The sequence below is a fragment of the Phyllostomus hastatus genome, unplaced genomic scaffold (assembly GCF_019186645.2).
Source record: "Phyllostomus hastatus isolate PE091 unplaced genomic scaffold, TTU_PhHast_1.1 phas_contig_38, whole genome shotgun sequence".
Lineage (NCBI taxonomy): Eukaryota > Metazoa > Chordata > Mammalia > Chiroptera > Phyllostomidae > Phyllostomus > Phyllostomus hastatus.
In genome coordinates, this window is record NW_025333869.1 from 35536919 (window position 1) to 35557005 (window position 20087).

Genomic DNA, 20087 nt, shown 5'->3' on the forward strand with positions numbered 1-20087 from the left:
ATCATGCTACAATAGGACTGTCTCTTTTTAGTCTTAAATTGGTTTCCTCCAAGCTTTAGGAAATGTGTTTCCTGGACTGTGGGGGGGGGGGGGCTCTGCCCGCAGGGCCCCCCTGGCTGCCACGAATGAGAATAAGTCTACCAAGACATGATCTGCTTGGGGAGGAAAGGTGGTCGATCTCTCAAAGGAGAAGGGCCAAGAGCCTTTTCCTCAATGGGCTTTTATTGGGTTCATTTTGCACAGGAATACAGGTAAAGCTCATTAATCATTGTTAGGCAGTAAGAATCAAACAATAGATAACACACAAAGAATTCTGAAGGCCTATTTTGAGTCAGGGTCTGTTAGCTAAAGGGCTACACAACTTTGGGAAACAAACTCATTTCCTGCTCCAACCTTTATCATTTAATTGAGAGCATTCTTAGCAAAGCAGGTTTCATAGGAGTTTATGTATTCTTTCTTAGGCCTGATCACCTGGGGAACCCACCCCTTCCAGCACAAGGCTGTACCCACCACCAGCATTTTTTCAGGCTTAAGGCATTGTTTAGGCTTAAGTCAGGCAGGAGAAGTAAGGCAGCCAAGAGATTAGGAGACTTCTCGCAGACAGAATGAGGACTCAGGCTTTGTCAAAGCTTAGGGGTGAGGGTCCATCACCCCCTTTTGTTGTAGCCCCCCAAGTCCTTCCTGGGGCCTCCACGTGATCGTGCCTGTCTTAGGTTGTTCCACCCTTGAGGAATCTTACCAGTCATTGACTAACTGATCAAGCATTGGGAACCAATTATGGATGAAGTAAAAGGAGCAGAAGTGGCACCCCTGCCAGGGAGATAAGCTGTATCTCCTTAGTGGCTTATGGTCTGAAGGTTGCTCCCTCAGCCTTAGCCAATGGGGGGTGGGGTTATAGCTTCTGAAACTAGGTGGGGCAGTTCCCAACACTGGACTGATATTCCAACATTTGTTTGTTGAAGTCCCTGATGACGTTTGCCCATAATGGTGTGCTGTGATCGGGGTCTCCATTAATGAGCAGATGCTACTATGGTAGACTCATCAAATCATGCATTGCCCTCTGGACTGCTCTGGTAACCCAGGAAGCTTGGTTTGTAGAGTAGCAGCAGCATTTACTGGAAGACCATTGTTTTTGATCATTCTCTCCCTCCCCACAATTGTGGCAGGCCCCGAAGTTCTTCCCGGAGTGGCTGTGGTGGGGGCAAGGAACCGCAGACCATTGCCCAGCTCACCAAGCACATCCAGAGCCTCAAGCGGAAAATCCGGAAATTTGAAGAAAAATTTGAACAAGAGAAGAAATACCGGGTAAGGACTATGGGGTTTAAAGTACCAGCGTGGACTGTGTCAAGAGATGGGTTGGCTTTTCCTTTTTGAGTACTCCTCTGTACCAGAGATGGCTCCATTTCCATTGGCCAACCCATCAGAAATTGAGTTCCCATCTTGGGTCTGTCTCATTTTCACACACTATAAGCTGATATCTCCTAAGTTGTCTCCTAGCAATTAATTACAACTCTATTTCTAAACTGATGTGATTATTGATCCCCCTCCTTCTTTTTTCCTCCAAGGAACCCTACTATCAGTAGTGTTCCTGAAACTTAAATTTTCAAAAGCTCTTGAATTATGTCCTTATTTTTTCTTTAACCCCTTCCCATCTGCATTTTCATAAGAACCTATTAACAACCCAAAGGACAGAATCTCTAATTGCAGAATGAATGAGGGAGAGAGAGTTTTCTTTGACATTAAAGTACTTCCTGGTTAATGGATGGGGAACCTCTTAAGTGACATCTGTTTGGGCCACTCATAGAAACACACCCTGACCCCTCCTTTCCCATCAGAGAGACACTGGCTTCATGCTGGTGCTGCAGTGTTGTAACCATGAGCCTTTTCCTACCTAAGAAATGGTATAGTCAGAGGTAAGTGTCTTGATAGCCAATGGTGGTTTTATTTTCTTTGGTGGTGACCATGTCACAGAGAAAAATAGAGTCCATGTGGAACTGCACAAAGATATTGGGTCTTTGGCAGAGGACCCAGAACAGCTTGTTATTCGAATAAAAGAGAACAGGGAATAATGCCTCATACATCCTGAAATATTTAAAGGCTCACTGAGCACTTGATACGGGGGTAATCGGCAGGTTCCTGTGAGTGTAGGATAAGTTCTGGTGGGGAAGCAAGAGCCGGTAATGAACCACTCCTCTGTTCCATCTTGGATTTCCCACAGTGGCTTTACATGTACTAAAGGCATGGATTGTAGCTTTGCAAAATAGAAAAAAAATCAGATCAACTTTCAGGACAACCTAACTTAGGGTGTTAAAAATTATTCTCTTCTTTGAAACCAGGGAGTCATAGCTATGTACTGTTTTCTTTATAGAGAAGAGGGGTGGGCTACACCCTGGGAGTATAGGTAAGGCAAGTGGGGCCCAGCAAGGCTTATAATTGCCTAGGGTAGTTATGTTCTGTCAGTTCAGGTTTGGGTGGTAGATTAAGTTTGAGAAGGTTTTACAACGGAGGAGTAGAAGTAAAATTCATGAGCATCCATGTTTTAAAGCTCCAGGTATCCTAGAGAAGCCAACTTTCCATGTTTGCTGTGAGAGTGTTATTGGATTTGTGAGGCCCTCATGTTGGAAACTGTTGAGTGACAAGTATGGGCTCCATTCCCAGGGCCTGTTAACTGTGCTCACCTGGCAGTTTTTGAATTAGGCTGATCTGGATTTAAGTCCAGCACAGCCACATAGGAACTTATGACCTTGGATTTGTTTCTTTACCTCTCTGAGTCTTAGCTTATCCGTCTGTGTAGTAGAATTAATATCAGTAGTGACTTCAGAAGTTTGCGAGTATTAAGTAAGAAAGTACACACATAAAGCTTATTACAGTGTTTAGCACAAAGGAAATAAGTGGTTCTGGGTGTTACCAATTTTCGAATGTATTTAAGTGACATCTGAACAGGCAAACCCTTGGCAGCCCCTGCTTGTCAGAAGTTGAAGGGGAATTGTACACATTAGATCTCCACTTTCCTCCATGTGACCACAAGCTATGGGGCTTTTTCTCAACTATAAGTATCTAGAACCTTCCTATTTTAAAAGAGAATTTCTCCTAGCACCCCCTGTCTTTGTCTAGAGAAGCTTTAGAAGCAGAGTAGACACATGTCCACACACTTAAACACTCACACATGCAGATGGATGGATCCAGGTGCAGTAGGGCCAGGAGGATTCGAGGTCAGCCCTGCTTCAGTGTCTAGTCTTTGGAGTAGTCAGAACCTGTCATGTCTCAGGAAATAGGGCTTCTTCTCACCTTTCCTGTCAGGGTGCCAGGCTGGGCTTGGAGGTTTGACATTGTCACTGGGCTTCCATTGGTTGCTATGCCTAAGGCTTTCCTTCCTGGCAGCCTGAGCACGCAAAGAATAGCACTTGCTGCTAATTTTTCAATCTGACCTCCTGCTGGGCCTCTGTGCTAGCTAGTCTGGTGCCATGGTGTGACATACATCTTCCCCTCTCTGTCAAGCATAACCATTGCACATTCCTATACAAACTGTGTTTGTTCCTGGCAACTGATTTAACACTTAACTCTTGTTAAACTCATAGACCTAGGACAGGCTGCTTTAGCCAGATGCCCATTTTCATAGTAGCTAGAGAAATTAGAACTAGAAGGGCTCAGCCAATCTTATTTCTTATTTGGCCATTGAGAAATTGAAGCCCAGAGAAGGGAAGTGACTTCCCCAGCATCACACAGCAAAGGCTTGATCTAGCCAAGACAACTCAGATATTTTCACTCCTAAACCAGAAATCTTTCTGATGTGTGTTTTGAACTGTCATTAGCAGACCATAATTCTAATCCAGTGGTACCCTCAGTAAGGGACTCTGGAGACTCATTATAATTTCCCTGAACAAAATTTATACTGTGTAATTTCTTAGTATATGGCCCTTGGGGGTCTTTTAAACTGGAGTTATTCAGTCCAAAAGTTATCACCATACCTGACATCAAACTATATTACAAGGCTACAGTAATCAAAACAGTCTGGTACTGTCATAAGAGCAGACACATAGATCAGTGGAACAGAATAGAGAGCCCAGAAATAAACCCAAGTCTCTATAGTCAATTAGTATTCACAAAGGGAGCAGAAGCATAAAATGGGATAAAAATAGCCTCTTCAACAAATGGTGTTGGGAGATCTGGACAGCTACATGCAAAACAATGAAACTTGACCACCAACTTACACCATACACAAAAATAAATTCAAGGTGGATAAAAGACTTAAATGTAAGTTGTGACACCATAAAAGTCCTATAGGAGGACAGAGACAAGAAAATCTCAGATATTCCATGCAGCAATATTTCACCAATATGTCCCCCAGAGCAAAGGACGCAAAGGAAAGAATAAACAAATGGGAGGGACTTCATCAAAATAAGATTCTGCATGGCTAAAGGAAATATCAGCAAAATGAAAAGGGAACCAACTGTATGGGAAAACATATTTGCTAATGATATCTCAGACAAGGGTTTGATCTCCAAAATAATATAAATAACTCACATGACTCCACTTCAGGAAAACAAACAATCCAATTAAAAAATGGGCAAAGACCTGAATAGACACTTCTCCAAGGAGGACTTACAGAGGGCCCAGAGATATAGGAAAGGATGCTCAGCATCACTAGCCATGAGAGAGATGCAAATTAAAACCACAATGAGATACCCCTTCACAATGGGGGAGAATGGCCATCATAAAAAAATCAGCAAACAAATGCTGGCAAGGTTGTAGAGAAAAGAGAACCCTAGTGCATTGTTGGTGGGAATGCAGACTATTGCAGCCACTGTGGAAAACAGTATGGAATCTCCTCAAAAAACTAAAAATGGAACTGCCTTTTGACCCAGCAATTCCATTGCTGAGATTATACCCTAAGAACCCTGAAATGCCAATTGAAAAGAACTTATGCACCCCAGTGTTCATAGTAGCACAATTTATAATAGCCAAGTGCTGGAAGCAACCTAGCTGTCCATCAGTAAATGAGTGGATCAAAAAACTGTGGTACATTTACACAATGGAATTCTATGCAGCAGAAAGAAAGAAGGGGCTCCTGCCATTCATGACAGCCTGGAACTGAAGGGACTGGAGAGCATTATGCTAAGTGAAGTAAGCCAGTTGGCAAAAGACAAATGCCATATAATTTCACCTATAAGTGGAACCTAATCAACAAAACAAACTGGCAAGCAAAATATAACCAGAGACATTGAAATAAAGAACACATTGACAGTAACCAGAGGGGAAGGAGGAGCGGTATAATAGGGGAATGTAGGGAAAGGTTTGCCAAGGAACATACATAAAGGACCCATGGACAAAGCCAAAGGGATGAAGGATTGAATGTGGGAGGTGGAAGTGGATGGGAAGTGCTGGTGGGAAAGTGGAGAGACTGTACATTTACAACAATAAAAAATAAAATAAAATTCTAATTGATTGTTCCTTTAAAAAAAAAGGCTGAAAGAGCCACAGTTTGTATAAGAAAACTTTCCATGTGATTTAAAAGCAGCTATCCTTATGAACTGGATTTAACCTCTTTTGAAAGATTTTCCAGGTGCAGGGAAATAAAAAATTTCATTTCTGAAAATTCTAGGCTTTAAAAATTTTTGTCAAAATTCTGCCTTGAGCGTATTCTAAGTCCTGTTTGAGGAAGTGAAAGCTCATTACTTTGGTGGTTATTGGCTTAGGGTATTAGATTTTTGTTTTTAACAGTATTTCAAAAGATGGCATTAAGTATGTGGAGCATATCCAGTGAAAAAGACAGGTTCCAAAGACTCTGATTCTTCATATTAGAGTGGAGAATTTTGTGAGGATTTAGAGAAACAATATAAAACATTGACTGTCCATATAGCCAGACTGTTACCTAAGCCAAAGCACTAGACTCTTTAACAAGGAAGGAGCACAGTGCATCATTCTAGCAAACCGTGGACAGGACCAGGCTAAGCCATGTATTTTGGAGGCATGGCTTCTGTATCACTGTCCATGGTTCTGAACCTTGCTTCCCTTGTGAAAACCACAGTATCCCCCTCTGAGCTTCCCAAGGAATAATAATCAAATAATCACTGTCATTTTCCTTCAGTCACCTTTTCCATCCTGATTTTAAAAGTATGGTTTTACAGCATTCCAGAAGTGACAGAAGCATGTCTGATGTTTCACAATGAATCTAATCCCTTGTACGTTTGATGATCCTGTCATGCAAGCATGATTTTCCCCTTTGATCTTGAGAGGAACACATTCATTTCCATATACCTTTCTCATCAAAAGAATGATGTTATGTGGATTTAGTGAATTCTTAAAGAAACATAGCAGAACCCCTAGACTTTGTCACTAACATTATACACATTACTGGCTATTATTATGACGTTTATGATTATGTCATCTCGAGAATTACTGATTATTTCCTTTCATATCCTCAATTCAACGTAACTTAATTTTCTTGAGCCTGCATTTAAGTTACCAGGGTAACTTTTAGGTCTTACTGACCCATGGGGATGGAGGCTAAATATGTTTAGATATTCTTTTCTCCTAGTTTCTCTTTTCTGTAGAAAATCCACTTTTATGCTCTGACAAGAAATCTAGAAATCACGATGAATTATTTGTAATAACAGTCATATCCTTCTAAAATAAAATATATATTCTTATTGCCATACCCTAGTGTGGTTAGCTACTTGGCAGGGCATACACACCCCTACATATTTGTTGATGAAAATATATTCAGTGTTTCTTTGACAGTATGGTAGTAACACTGCTACCTATCATCACTGCCAGTAATAACAATGATAATATTTGTAATTCTAGCTAACACATCTATAGTGTTTAGCATATGCCTGGAGCTATTTTCAGTGTTTTGCGTGTATTAACTAATTTATGTCCCATAGCAACCCTGTGAGGGAGTAGTATTATAATTCTCATTTGATAGATGAAACAGAAGGACAGAGACTAAGTAATTTTCTTAAGGACAAATACATTTGATTAAGTTTAATTTTAACATTATCCCAGTAGGATATTGAGTCTATAAACAGTGAGAGGATTGGTAGTCTGGGTATTACCCTGATATACTGATTGCTCAGACTGATTTAATGTCAAGTTTTAGAGATCCAGGGGTGTCCTTTCTTGGGCTTGAAGCATATGGTCGACAGGAGCTAAATCTTCCAGTATTCTCCAGGCAAGTTGTGGTCATAAGCTGCCACAGATGTGAGCACAAGAAAATAAGTAATGCTGGTTTGTATCAATGCAATCACCTACACTGATACAAAAAATGGCCTGGCAATGTGTCGGGTGTGGGTGGCCCACCAGGTGCCTGAGGGTTAGACTGTAGGACACATTGGCATGGTTAGGAGTATGTGAAATAATGCTGGGTAACCAGGTATGTTTAGAAACAATGTCTACAGTGAAAATGTGGAGGAAGCAACTCCATCAGCTGGAGTTTTAATGCCTGAATTTACCTCCCAGCTTTATGTGTTTTGTTCCTGAACTATCTTTGTGTGTTTGGCTATTTTTAAAATTTTGTTTTCCTTTTTCTCTTTTTCTTGACCTCCCTCTCCTTCCTTCCTTCCTTTCCACCCCCACTGTTTCCTCCCTTGGTAGCCTTCCCACGGCGACAAGACTTCTAATCCTGAAGTCCTGAAATGGATGAATGATTTGGCTAAAGGCCGTAAACAGCTCAAAGGTAAAACCAGCCAAGAGTCTCTTTTCGGGGGGGGGGGGGGCAGTTAAAATAATGACATTATGCTCCCAGGTATTTTTATTCTCTTCTACCTGTACCCTCTAACCTTGTCTCCTCCCTAGAATGAAGGCCTTATCTTGAAATAAAGGGTCCTGAATCTCCTTCATTATGGGGCCCCATTTAATAAATCTTTTATCAATAGATGGAGGAACTCCAGACTCCCAAGTAGAATGATTTACTTCAGTGCTGGGAACATTTAAACACGTGGAGCATTGTCTTCCTTGGGTTATTGGATTCTTGGATGTTAGAAACAGAAGAGGCCTCAGTGGTCATTTACCTCACATACCACGTTGCACCGATGAGGACTTTTATGTCCAGAGAGAAGGAAAGTTTATGTAGCTGGGAAGTGGTGAGCTAGGTGTAAACCTCAGTTCCCTGCCTCCTAATCCAGTGTTGTTTTTTCTCTCTCTCTCTCTCTGGAGACAGTGGTGTGAGGGTTAATTAACTCTAAAATCCATTCCAAAAGGCTATGTTTACTTAATGATAAATTTTTTTCTTTGTCTCTCCATACTCATTTGAATACTTATAGACATGGGAAGAGTTTCCAAATTTCTAGAAGTAGGGTGATTAAAGAACTGGAAAGGAATATTAATTCAGTGGTATTAAATTGTAATGATGTAGCAGGTGTATGGAATATGCAGTGTTTAAACACCATGCCAGCATCTCACTAAAAACATCAAATGAAGAAAATGAGCTATGTAATTGAGAAATCAATCTAAATAGCCTCACCCAAACGACCAGTTGCCTAACACATTCTGAAATGTGGTTCCCTGATAAGACCCAGGTGGCTTTTTTTAATTATGTAGGTTTATATAAAGCCACATTATAATAATGGTGATTCCTGGATTTTAAAAGCTGGCAAAATTGTGACATCTTTCAAGTGGAGACTGGCACTGCCTCTCCCCTTTCCCATCCCTCCTGTATTTTCTCAGGCATCTTTGTGTGTAATTCCTTCCAGAAGTACTTGCTTTTCCATGGGGGCTCTTAATGACTGCAACACTTTCAAAACCTGAGTAAATGAATCTATGCATGCATAATTTCAACTGCTGTGGTAGGGAACAGGTGAAAACTATAAGGCCGAGTAGCACTGGTCTTCCTTGAGAACGCCTACTCACACGTATGATCCTCCACGAGCTCCCAGCCTCCATGGTCCCTCTATGTTCACCTCTGACTGGAAGCTCACACTGTTAGCCCTGGCTATTAAAGCTGCCCTTGCCCCATGGAACATCATCCTCAGCACTGTTCATCTGTCTCTACTGCCTTGGCATCAGGGGAGGGGATTCCTAAAAGTCTCTGTGCTCTTATCAGGGCCAGTGAGATCTTGCTTATGGTAACTCATGGTGTTTCTCTTAGAACTAAAGCTGAAGCTATCGGAGGAACAGGGAAGTACTCCCAAAGGCCCACCTAGAGACCTGTCCTGTGAGCAACCCATGGTCCCCACAGAGAACGTGAAGCCAGAAGCTGTGGGCCCTGAGCCAAGCTCCTCTGGAGAGGAGACTCCAGATGCTGTGTGGACATGCTTGAAGGAGAAGAGAGAACAGCTTCCCTCTCAGGAGGATTCTAAGGTACCTCACCCTATCTTCACAGGGCTGATACTCCATGCAGTGCTGGTGAGATCGTGGTGTTTCGACTGATTTATCAGAGCACTCTGGTACTGCATAAACATCTTTAGGAGACTGACTCTGAAATGTCAGTCAGATGAGTTCCTAGAGAGCTATTGGCCATAACCTGTGGCTGTTGCCAATGATTCCAGGATAGGTTGCCGTTCTGGGAGTTATAGCACTGCCCAATGATGGGAAGCAAATAGCAAAGACACTGGGGTATATCATATCCCTTTCTCCCTCCATTTCCCCTGATAAGTTAGCAAATGAACCCCAAACTAGGATTATGATCCCATTTTGCCATGTTTCATTAAAAATAATAAAGCAGGGATAGGTATACATAGTAAGGGAAGTAGTTTAGAATTTTATATAAGAATAGAGAGGTAGGGTTTCTCAAGAAGTATTAGGTAAGACATCTGAAGTTTTCAGCTTTAGACATTTTAGTTTAGAAATCTCTTGTGTGACATCCAGATACAGTTGTCAGTTAAGCATTTGAATATGTGAGTCTGGAGCTCAAAGGAATAATTTATTATATTTTATAATGAAGATGTGAGCAATTAGCATTTACCTGGTTGATCCCTCCTCATCCTACTTATCTATGCTACATTTCACTTATGCCAATGAACCTGCTTTATGATCCTTCCTGTCTCAACTGTAAGGGTGGTGTGGTTGCCCTTCAGTTCTTGAGTGAGAGTTGTAGCTACTCTATCATAGCTCTAACTGTGCTTTGTGCCATTTTGTCTCTTGTACTATAGTTTAAACTTCTTGAATAGAAGGGCTGTCTATTGTTCATGATTCTACAGTGTCTATACATAGGTATTGAAGAAATGTTCCCTGAGGAAATGGACAGATGCATGAACAAACTAGCATATTAACCTTTGGAATGAAGTCTTCCCGCGGAGAATGCTAGCTTTACCTGTTTTATTGTACATTATCTGGTCTTAGTCACAAGATTGCAACATGTGCCAAATCCCAAAAGGTTACCATGTATCCCTGGACTGGTCAATCACATTGGGACATGGGATATACAAGTATTAATGGAAATGGGCCTTTGGCCACCCCTATCTTTATGAAATAGTTTCAGACTTAAAAAACAATCAATTTATAGTGTGACATGTGAATACAAGGTTTTCATCCACTCAGCTAACTTATCCCCTCTCCTGCAAATATTCTAGACTTTTGTGATAGCCAGTGAGTGAGTAGCACATCCATGATTTTCCATCCTTCAGTGCCTCTGATGGAATTTCCTGCACTTTATAGTTAACTTGACCACACCTCTAAAAACAGCTTGGTCAACACCAAAGTCCTAATTCTATGCTCTACTCAATTGACTAGGACACTGAGGGATGAGTTGGGATTGGTATAATAGACTCAAAGCAGGACTCAGACTTTCATGAGCCATTTCTAACCATGTATACTTGGCAAGTAAATAATTCTCTGAGATACAACTTCTTCATTTATAAAATACAGATGATACCTACTCATGCAATTATGATGACAATAAAGGGAGATAACCTGGTGACTGGTGGGTAGTTATTCATTGAAAAAAGATTTGAATGCCTACTATGCATTGTGAACTATGATACATACTGTCTATAAAAAATAAGATATAGAAGTCAAGGGGGGATCACTACCCTCAGGGGGCTCATGTTCTTCTGAAGGTTTGGATACAACAAATAAACAACTCAGATAAAATCAATGTTTTTATAAGTATTGTGCAAATTAGACAGATGATATAATAGGAGAGATAGATAAGGTTTGTACTTTAACAGAATGATTAGGAAGAACAATGGGTGACATTTAATGAGAAAGAATTAGCCGGCTAAGGGAGCAGCAAAGAACATTCTAGATAGGTGGAACTGCAAGTATAAAGGCCTTCAAGGAAGAGCTTTGCATACTTGTGATTCTCAGGTCTCAGGGCTGGAGCACAGGATGACATGAGATGAAGTCAGAAAGACAGACCCAGGCCCATCCCACAGGACCTTTGAGGCCATAGAAAGTATTGGGAACCTGTTGAGCGGTTGTAAGCAGGGAAGTGACTTACATTTAAATAATCTTTCTGATTGCTGTGTGGAGAATAAATCATAGGGGAAAAGAGTGGAAAAGGGAGGATAAAACAGTGGCTTGGACTATCATAGTAACCTTGGAGATGAAAAGAAATAGACGTATTCAAAATATATTTTGGATAACGAAGTGAAAGGACATGCTGAATTATTGGGCTGGAGAAAGTGAAGGAAAGGAAGCATCCAAGATGGTGATGGGTCATTGGGAGTGAGTGTGAAAACTCAAGAGGCTTGTCTGGGACATGTTAATTTTAAGATCTTTAATGAATGGTGTGACCAACCCTCGAGGTTTCCCTGGACTTTGCTGTTTTTATCACTGAAAATTCCATGCCCTACAAAATGCCTCAGTGCTGGGCAAACTGGGCTTCTTAGTAAAAGGGGAACATGCAACTGAGAGTCTGAAGATTAAAGAAAAATCTCTGAGTTCTTTAAATGTCACCTTTATTTAAATGACAATTTATGTTCATTATCTAAAATAATGTATTTGTTGAACAATTTAGTAAGTGTCAGAAGCCTGTTCAGATAAAGCTAATCTATGCAGTGGGCTAACATTAGGCCCTTTAAATAGAGAGCATCTGTACTAGCATGTAGGCCTTGATACCTAAAGCTTGCAATATTGTTCCTGGGAGAGCTTTAACATAGTCAACCATGAAGTGGCTACTTAGCTGCAAAGTGGGTCCTAAGAGGGAGTCCAGAAGCCAAAACAGAAGCAAAGAGAGGATTGTAAATTTTCAAAGTAGCTAGTATTATTTGTGACTTATCAGTGAACTCATTAGCATTTGAGATTTTCCTTATTAGATCGCACTTTTCATCCCTTTCGTATTTTTGTTTTTTATTAAATTTATGAGGATGACATTGGTTAATAAGATTATAATAGGTTTCAAGTGTAGATTTCTACATGATCTGTATATTGCATTGTGTGCCCACCACTGATGTCAAATCATCTTCCGTCACCATATATTTGGCTCTCTTTACCCATTACAACCCCAACCCCCTTCCCTGTGGTAACCACCGTACTGTTGTCTGTGTCTATGAGTTTCACTTTTATAACCCACATATGAATGAAATCATATGGTTCTTAGCTTTTTCTGACCTATTTTGCTTAGCATGGTATTCTCAAGGTCCATCCATGTTGTTTCAAATGGCAGCATTTCATCTTTTCTTATGGCTGAGTGATATTCCATTGCATACATGTACCACATCTTCTTTATCCTATAATCTATCAAAGGACCCTTTGGTTGTTTCCATGTCTTGGTCAGTACAAATACTGCTGCAGTGAACATAGGGGTGTATATATTTTTCCAAGTAAATGTTTTCAAGTTTGTTGGGTAAATATCCAGAAATGAAATTGCTGGGTCATATGGTAATTCTATCATGATTTTTTTGAGGAATTGCCATACTGTTTTCCATAGTGTCTATACCAGTTTACCTTCCCACCAGCAGTGAATGAGGGTTCCTTTTTCTCCACAACCTCTCCAACAGTTGTTATTACTTGTCTTGTTGATAATAGCCATTCTACCATGCATGAGGTAGTTTTGATTTGCATTTCCCTAATAGCTAGTGAAGTTGAGCATCTTTTCATATATGTGTTGGCCATTTGTATGTCTTCTTGTGAAGTGTCTGTTCAGGTCCTCTGCTTATTTTTTTAAATTGGATTGTTTGTTTGGTGTTGAATTGTATGACTTCTTTATCTATTTTAGATATTAACCCCGTTAGAGCTGTTGTTTGCCAATATCATCTCCCATCCAGTTGGTTGCCTTTTTGTTTTGTTGGCAGTTTCTTTTGCTGTACAGAAGCTTTTTAGTTTGACATAGTCCCATTCATTTATTTTTTACTTTACTTTCCTTGCCTTTGGGGTCATATTCATAAAATCTTCTCCAAGACCAAGGTCCATACATTTAGTGCCTATATTTCCTTCTATGTAATTTATTGTTTCAGATCTTATATTTATAAGTCTTGATCCATTTTGAGTTAGTTTTTGTACATGGGAACAAACTGTAGTCTAGTTTCATTCTTTTGTATGTAGCTTTCCAATTACCCCAGCACCATTTATTGAAGAGGCTTTCTTTTCCTCTATTGTGTGTTTTTGGCTACTTTGTCAAATAATTTGCATATATACATGAGGTTTTGTTTCTGGGCTCTCAGTTCTGTTCCACTGGTCTTTGTGTGTGTTTTTTCTGTCAATACCATGCTGTTTTGATTATTGTTACTCTGTAGTATAATTTGAAGTCAGGTAGTGTGATACCTCTGGCTCTGTTCTTTTTTCTCAGGGTTGCTTTGGCTTTTCAGGGCCACCTTTGGTTCTATGCAAATCTGATGTTTTTTTGTTCTAGTTCTTTAAAAAATGATATTGGGGTTTTGATGGTGATTGCATTAAATCAGTACATTGCTTTGTGTAATATGGACATTTTAACTATGTTGATTCTTCTAATCAATCCATGAATACAGAATATATTTCCATTTCATTGTATCTTTTTAAAAATTGATTTGAGAAAGATAAAGGCATCACTTTTTTATTCTGTTTATTTATACATCCATTGGTTGCTTCTTGTAAGTGCCCTGACTAGAGATCAAACCTGCAAATCTAGGGTAGCAGCACAATGCTCTAACCAGCTAAGCCATGGCCTCATTGTCTTTTTAAATCTCTTTTAATAATGCTTTGTAGTTTTCAGTATATAGGTCCTTTACATCCTTTGTTTATTCCTAGGTGTTATATCCTTTGTGTCATAATTGAAAAAGAGAATTTTTAAAATTTCTTTTTCTGAAATTTAATTCTTAATATATAGGAATGCAATGGACTTTCGTGCATTGATTTGGTGTCCTACTTTACTATGTTAGTTTACTGTTTCCAGTAGTTTCTTGTGGAGTCTTTAAGGATATATATATATATATATGTATGCATATATATATATATATATATATATATATATGGTCATGTTACTGGCAAAAGGTGACTTTTACTGTTTTATTCCCAATTTGGAGGCTTTTTATTTCTTTCTCTTGCCTGATTGTTCTAGCTAGGACTTCCAGAACCATATAGAATAAAATTGGTGAGAATGGGCATCCTTGTCCTGTTCCTGATTTTAGAGGAGAAGCTTTCAGTTTTTCACCACTCAGTATGATATTAGCTGAGTGACACGGACACCAGCCCGCAGTGTCCATGGAATTATGGATAAGACGAAATAAATTCACATGGACTGCCTAGTCCTGTGGAGGAAAAGGGACAGCTTGACCTCTCTCCCAAGGGGAGAGCAAGCCTTGGAACACCTCAGCCACCCTCTCTAGAGGAGAGTGCCCAACCCTTGCCTTTGAGAGGCTTTTATTGGATTCAATTTGCATAGGAATACAGGGTGTCTATGTAAAGCTCATTAATCATTATCAGGCAGTAAGGATCAAACAATAGATAACATACAAAGAACTCTGAGGGCCTATTTTAAGTCAAGGTCAGATAGCTAAATGGCCATAAAACTTTAGGGAACAAACTCACTTCCTGCTTGGACCCTTATCATTTAATTGAGAGCATCCAAAACAAACCAGGTTTCACAGGATTTTATATATTCTTTTTTAGGCCTGATCGCCCTAGGGAACCCGCCCTTTCCAGCACAGGCCTGCACCCACCACCAGCATTGTTTCAGGATTAAGGCATTGTTTCAGGTTTAAGTCAGGCAGGGGAAGTAAGGCAGCTAAGAGATTAGGAGACTTCTCGCAGACAGAATGAGAACTCAGGCTATGTCAAAGCCAAGGGGTGAGGGTCCATCATCCCTTTTCTGTAGCCCCCAAGTCCTTCCCTGGGGGCTCCCATGATTGTACCTGTCTTAGGTCATCCCTCCCTTGAGGAATCATACCCATCATTGGCTAACCAATCACACATTGGGGGCCAGGCAGGATAAAGTAAAAGAAGCAGAGGGGACACCCCTGCCAGGGAGATAAGCTTTGTCTCCTTAGTGACTTATGGTCCAAAGGTCACTCACTCAGCCTTAGCCATGGGGGGTTACAGCTCCTGAAACCAGGCAGGGCAGTTCCCAACAGCTGGGGGTTTGTCATATATGGCCTTTGTTTAGTGCTTTCCTTGCACCCATATTATTGAGTGTTTTAATCATGAATGGATGTTATATCTTATCTAATGCTTATTCTGCATTCATTGATCAGATCACTTGATTTTTATCCTTTGTTTTCTTAATGGAGTGTATCACATTGATCGATATGCATATGTTGAACCATCCCCATGCCCCTGGAATGATCTCCACTTGATCATGATGCATTATTTTTTTAATGTATTGTTGTATCCAATTTTCGAGTATTTTGTTTAGGATTTTTACATCTGTATGCATCAAAGATATTGGTCTGTAGTATTCTTATTTTGTTTTGTCCTTGCCAGGTTTTGGTATCAGGGTTATATTTTATCCAAAATAGTTTTGATATCAGAACTAGCCAGTAAGCTAGTATATAATGCAAGAATATAGTGACGAAGACTGGAACAAGGCTGGTATTTGTGAATGTAATCACAAAAGTCCAGATAAAATACATTCTAGAAGAAAAATCAATAGGTCTTGATTACCCATTTTTTTTAAAATAAAGAAGTAGTTAAAGAACAGGCCCCTTACCATTTATACATTGAGGACTCCTTCAAAAAGCTTTTTTTTCTTTTTTTTTAAGGTTTTATTTATTTATTTTTAGAGAGGAAGGGGTGGGGGGGGGGAGAGAGAGATATCAATGTGCAGTTGCTGGGGGCCATGGCCTGCAACCTAGGCATGTGCCCTGACTAGGAATCGAACCTGCGATACTTGGTTCACAGCCCACGCTCAATCCACTGAGCTATGCCAGCCAGTCAAAAAGCTTTAAAAAACCACCGTCCTAACATGAACCTATCCTTTAAGAAACATATCCTAGAAACAAATTGGTATGTGCTATATATATGATTTCCCCTTTATAAGACACATGATATAAGCATGTATCTTATAAATGATCTCCCCTTTTCTAATTACTGTTGTATTGTTTTCTTATAATCTCTTACTTTGATGATTCAGAACTGTTTTTTGGCCTGCTAAAAATATGTGAGAAAGAAACAGTGACCAATTTCATATCTTTTCAGGTAACTAAGCAAGACAAAAACCTCATAAAGCCTCTTTATGATCGATGCAGAATTATCAAGCAACTCTTGTCAACACCTTCCCTGATTCCAACAATTGTAAGTCAGGATGCTTTCATTAACTAGAAACCTGTACTTGTGCTTTGTATTATTATGTTTAGTTAGTGAGCCATTACTATGAAAGTTATAAAGGAGCCTTCTTGGCAGTATGTGCTGCTAACCAGGCCAGTTATTTTCAGAAAGTAGAAATGTGGTCTCCCTCAACCCCAATACTCTACCTAACAGTGTGGCTAATGATCGAAACTATTATGAAGCAGGAATCTATGGCAATTGTGTTTTTGAAGCCAGTTTTAATATTTGTTTCCTTTGGTTAGATGAGGAGAACAAACCATGGATTTCAGTTTGTCATTACAACACAGCTAGACAGCCTTTCTATGCTATATGTTAGTTAATTTTTTTTATATAATAAGAAAATTGATAACATGTGACTTGATATAATGCAGCATTTGTTTTTGGTAACATTTGACTATTACTGTATAAGATATGTCAATTCATCTCAATAGAAAACATGACTACTGAACTTGAGTTAGACTACTTTTAATAAAGAATAATTTATGGGAATACATAACTAGAAAAGCACCACAAATCCTACTCCATCAATATTCAAACAATCACTTGCTCAAGACATCAATATAAAATGGAATAAATATTAACAAATATAAATTTAAATACACTGGAGTACATTTATAATTCCACAATTTTAAAGACAAAGACAGTAGTGATTCATAATCTTAGAAATTTTCCCATTAAGTATAATTTAAAATGGGGTATGATTTTCAGATTCCCTTGCAAAACAAGAGTTTTGGTTGTGATAAGCAATACCAGAATAGGTTAAGGAATAACTTCATTTTGCTTTGGCCTTCATAGAACTCTTCCCTGAATTTTTCAATTTTCTAGGTATCCTCTGTATTTGATTGTGGCCCACACCAGGATCTGATTTAGGGTATTTCTGGGTGGCAAAATGTGTTTTGCCATCCTAACGCATATAACTGTTATGAAGCTGGGGTCCAGAAGGTCTAGTTAAAAGTGAGTGACTCCTGGGCAGTGCAGCCCAGATTGTACCACATCTTAGATGTCTATGCCTTTTTTGGCCCAGCAAACAGAGATGAACTTGATGAGCATTTTAGCCCAGCATAGGTATTTCTTTGCTAATTAACTTCTGTAAGGGTTTTTTTTTTAATTTTTAAATTTTTTTTAATGCAACTGAGGAAGAATTCCTTTGGGTTGTATCCTTTTCGGTTCTCAGTAGGCATAGAGGTCACCTACTATTTTCATGGTATTTATTTATGGTTCTTCTTCCTATTTTTGCTTCCTCAAGAGGCACTTAGCATTTTGTAACTTTATTTAACTCTGTATACAATAAGCAGGAGGAAGAAGACACTGATGAAGACTGTCCACAGGGAAGCCAACAGCCTTCTTTGCCAAATCCAGCATCTCACATTCCTGGTGGCGATCACCTCACCTACTCTAATGAGACTGAGCCTGTAAGGGTCCTGCTACTGGAAGAGAAGAAAGAAATCAAACCACCAGCCCTCTCCATGTCCAATTTACATGAGGCCACCATGTGAGTATGAATCCTAAGTGTGGAACCACCTTTTAATGGTCTATGGTAACTTATATGTATGTAGAAAATTCAGAAGCGCTATTAGACTCTTTAAAAAATGCTATCAGCCAGAGAGAGAGTAGTAGCTTTAAAAGCACAATCTGGTTGCTTCTTAACTGGAAAATAAAGAAGACAATGCCACGAGGAACCAAGGCTCCCTATGAGGTCCTAAAGATGCCATAAATGCTTCTATTCAGTTTGCTACAGTTACATATCTTTCACCAGGGCCTGGCATCAGTCTGGCTGTGGGCCTTTGAAAGTGCTGGATCAAAAAGGAATTGAGATACTGTGTGAGTCAATAGTTGTCAGGGCCTTTATCATAGTCTGTTCCATTTAGAGAAAATGGTTTATCCAGATTGACAATCCCCTTGGCTGTAAGTAAAGGAGCCTCCCATTGTCTCCTAATGGCTCCTCAGTCAGGAGCTATTTGGTTTTCATTAGAGTTATCATTATCATTGTTCATTAGCTGGCATTTCTCTTGATCATTTGGCCTTCCTTTGGTTTGTATATGATAGGCCAGATTATGAGATTTTCTTTAACATGTATGAATAGTGTGTAAGTATATGCCCCAAGATAGGGATGGAATCCCTACAAATATGAGGTGAGATCATGGACTAAATTTTAAGTTGAGATTTTGGTGTGCTTTCAGAATCAGTTGGTATGTCAATCAGTTGGTATGTCAATTTCAGCTCACAGATGAGTGACCTGTTTGGAAGCAGAAAATCAGTTTTCCTTCCTCCTTCCTTTCCTTTTTTCTTTTATTTGTTGGCTAGTTGGTTAGTTGTTCTAAAGCAGCTGTCCTTAACTTATTTTGGGTGCTAGATTTTTTTTTTGAAAGCAATAGAATCTTTTTTTTTTTTTTTTTAAGAAAATGCCATATATAATTTCAGGAATTTCAGAGTTTCTGAAACCCCACACAAGTTCCCCAGATAAAATTTCCTGCTCTAAAGTACATGACTTTCCTCTCTTATCATAGCAGAATGAAGTGGGCAGAATTCACAGTGTAGCTTTCTATTGGGTCTTCATTTTATTCATTTTATTCCCAATGATTTTACCATTCTCCCCATACTTGATTAAGGATAGCATTTTCTTTAAAATCTTTTCCTCTTTGGTCTCCAACCAAATACTGATGAGTATTCCTTCAAAATATATGTTTCTCCCTCATTCATTCTTATGGGCTTTACCTTCATCACTTTTTTAATGGACTCAGTCTGCTTGCCTCCTGTCTGTCCTTGTTCTCTCTCCTTTCCTATGACATTGTTTTTGTCACGTCATTTGCTCTGCTTATGTGTACCACTATGACATGGCTCTACATGTGCCCTACTGATCCAAAGACACCCTTTTAGGAAAAACACTTCTGTATCACGATATGCTTTTGCTAAATAGGTAAGTCTATTTATGATGATCTCTCAATTATGCCAGAGCTCAATTATGGCAAATATGTACTTTACCTGATATAGGCCTGTACTTCTTGACCATCTCCGAGAAACTAGGGCTGACAAGAAGAGACTTCGGAAAGCCTTAAGAGAATTTGAAGAACAATTTTTTAAACAAACAGGAAGGTAAGTGTGCGCAGAGGAATATTTAGGTTAATATTTTCTAGGGAATTATTTTTAAGAATGAGCTAGAATTTTTGAGGAACAGTGACTTTATATGATATATAAACAATTGTCACAGTGATGTAGATCCCAGAATTCATCTAATGCAACTTTCTGATAATGCTATTATTAGGTATGTTTATGGAAGGCTGTGGCTACCAAATATGACATCAAAGTTTAAAAAATAAAAGCTGAACTTCAAAAACCCCAACCTTAATTAAATATTTAATTTATCTAAACCTTTAAAAAACCTTATTTTTCAGCCCACATAATTTCTTTATTCTTGGTTACTTAATTCCACATTATTCTCCATCTTATTAAATAATTCTTTCTTTATT

The 20087-nt window shown here is 39.2% G+C and overlaps 1 protein-coding gene across 9 annotated transcripts in view; it reads left to right on the plus strand.

The window, feature by feature from the left end:
• FAM13C (family with sequence similarity 13 member C) overlaps positions 1–20087 on the plus strand; it is a 125953-nt gene that overhangs the window by 101921 nt on the left and 3945 nt on the right. For 7 of the 9 annotated variants that reach the window (XM_045841818.1, XM_045841820.1, XM_045841822.1 and 4 more), the window contains 6 exons: positions 1167–1305; positions 7597–7678; positions 9089–9300; positions 16492–16587; positions 17913–18112; positions 19612–19713. In XM_045841818.1, coding sequence (XP_045697774.1) covers positions 1167–1305; positions 7597–7678; positions 9089–9300; positions 16492–16587; positions 17913–18112; positions 19612–19713 — 831 coding nt within the window. The remainder of the gene's footprint in view (positions 1–1166; positions 1306–7596; positions 7679–9088; positions 9301–16491; positions 16588–17912; positions 18113–19611; positions 19714–20087) is intronic. The other 2 variants (XM_045841819.1, XM_045841824.1) reach the window with 1 other exon arrangement.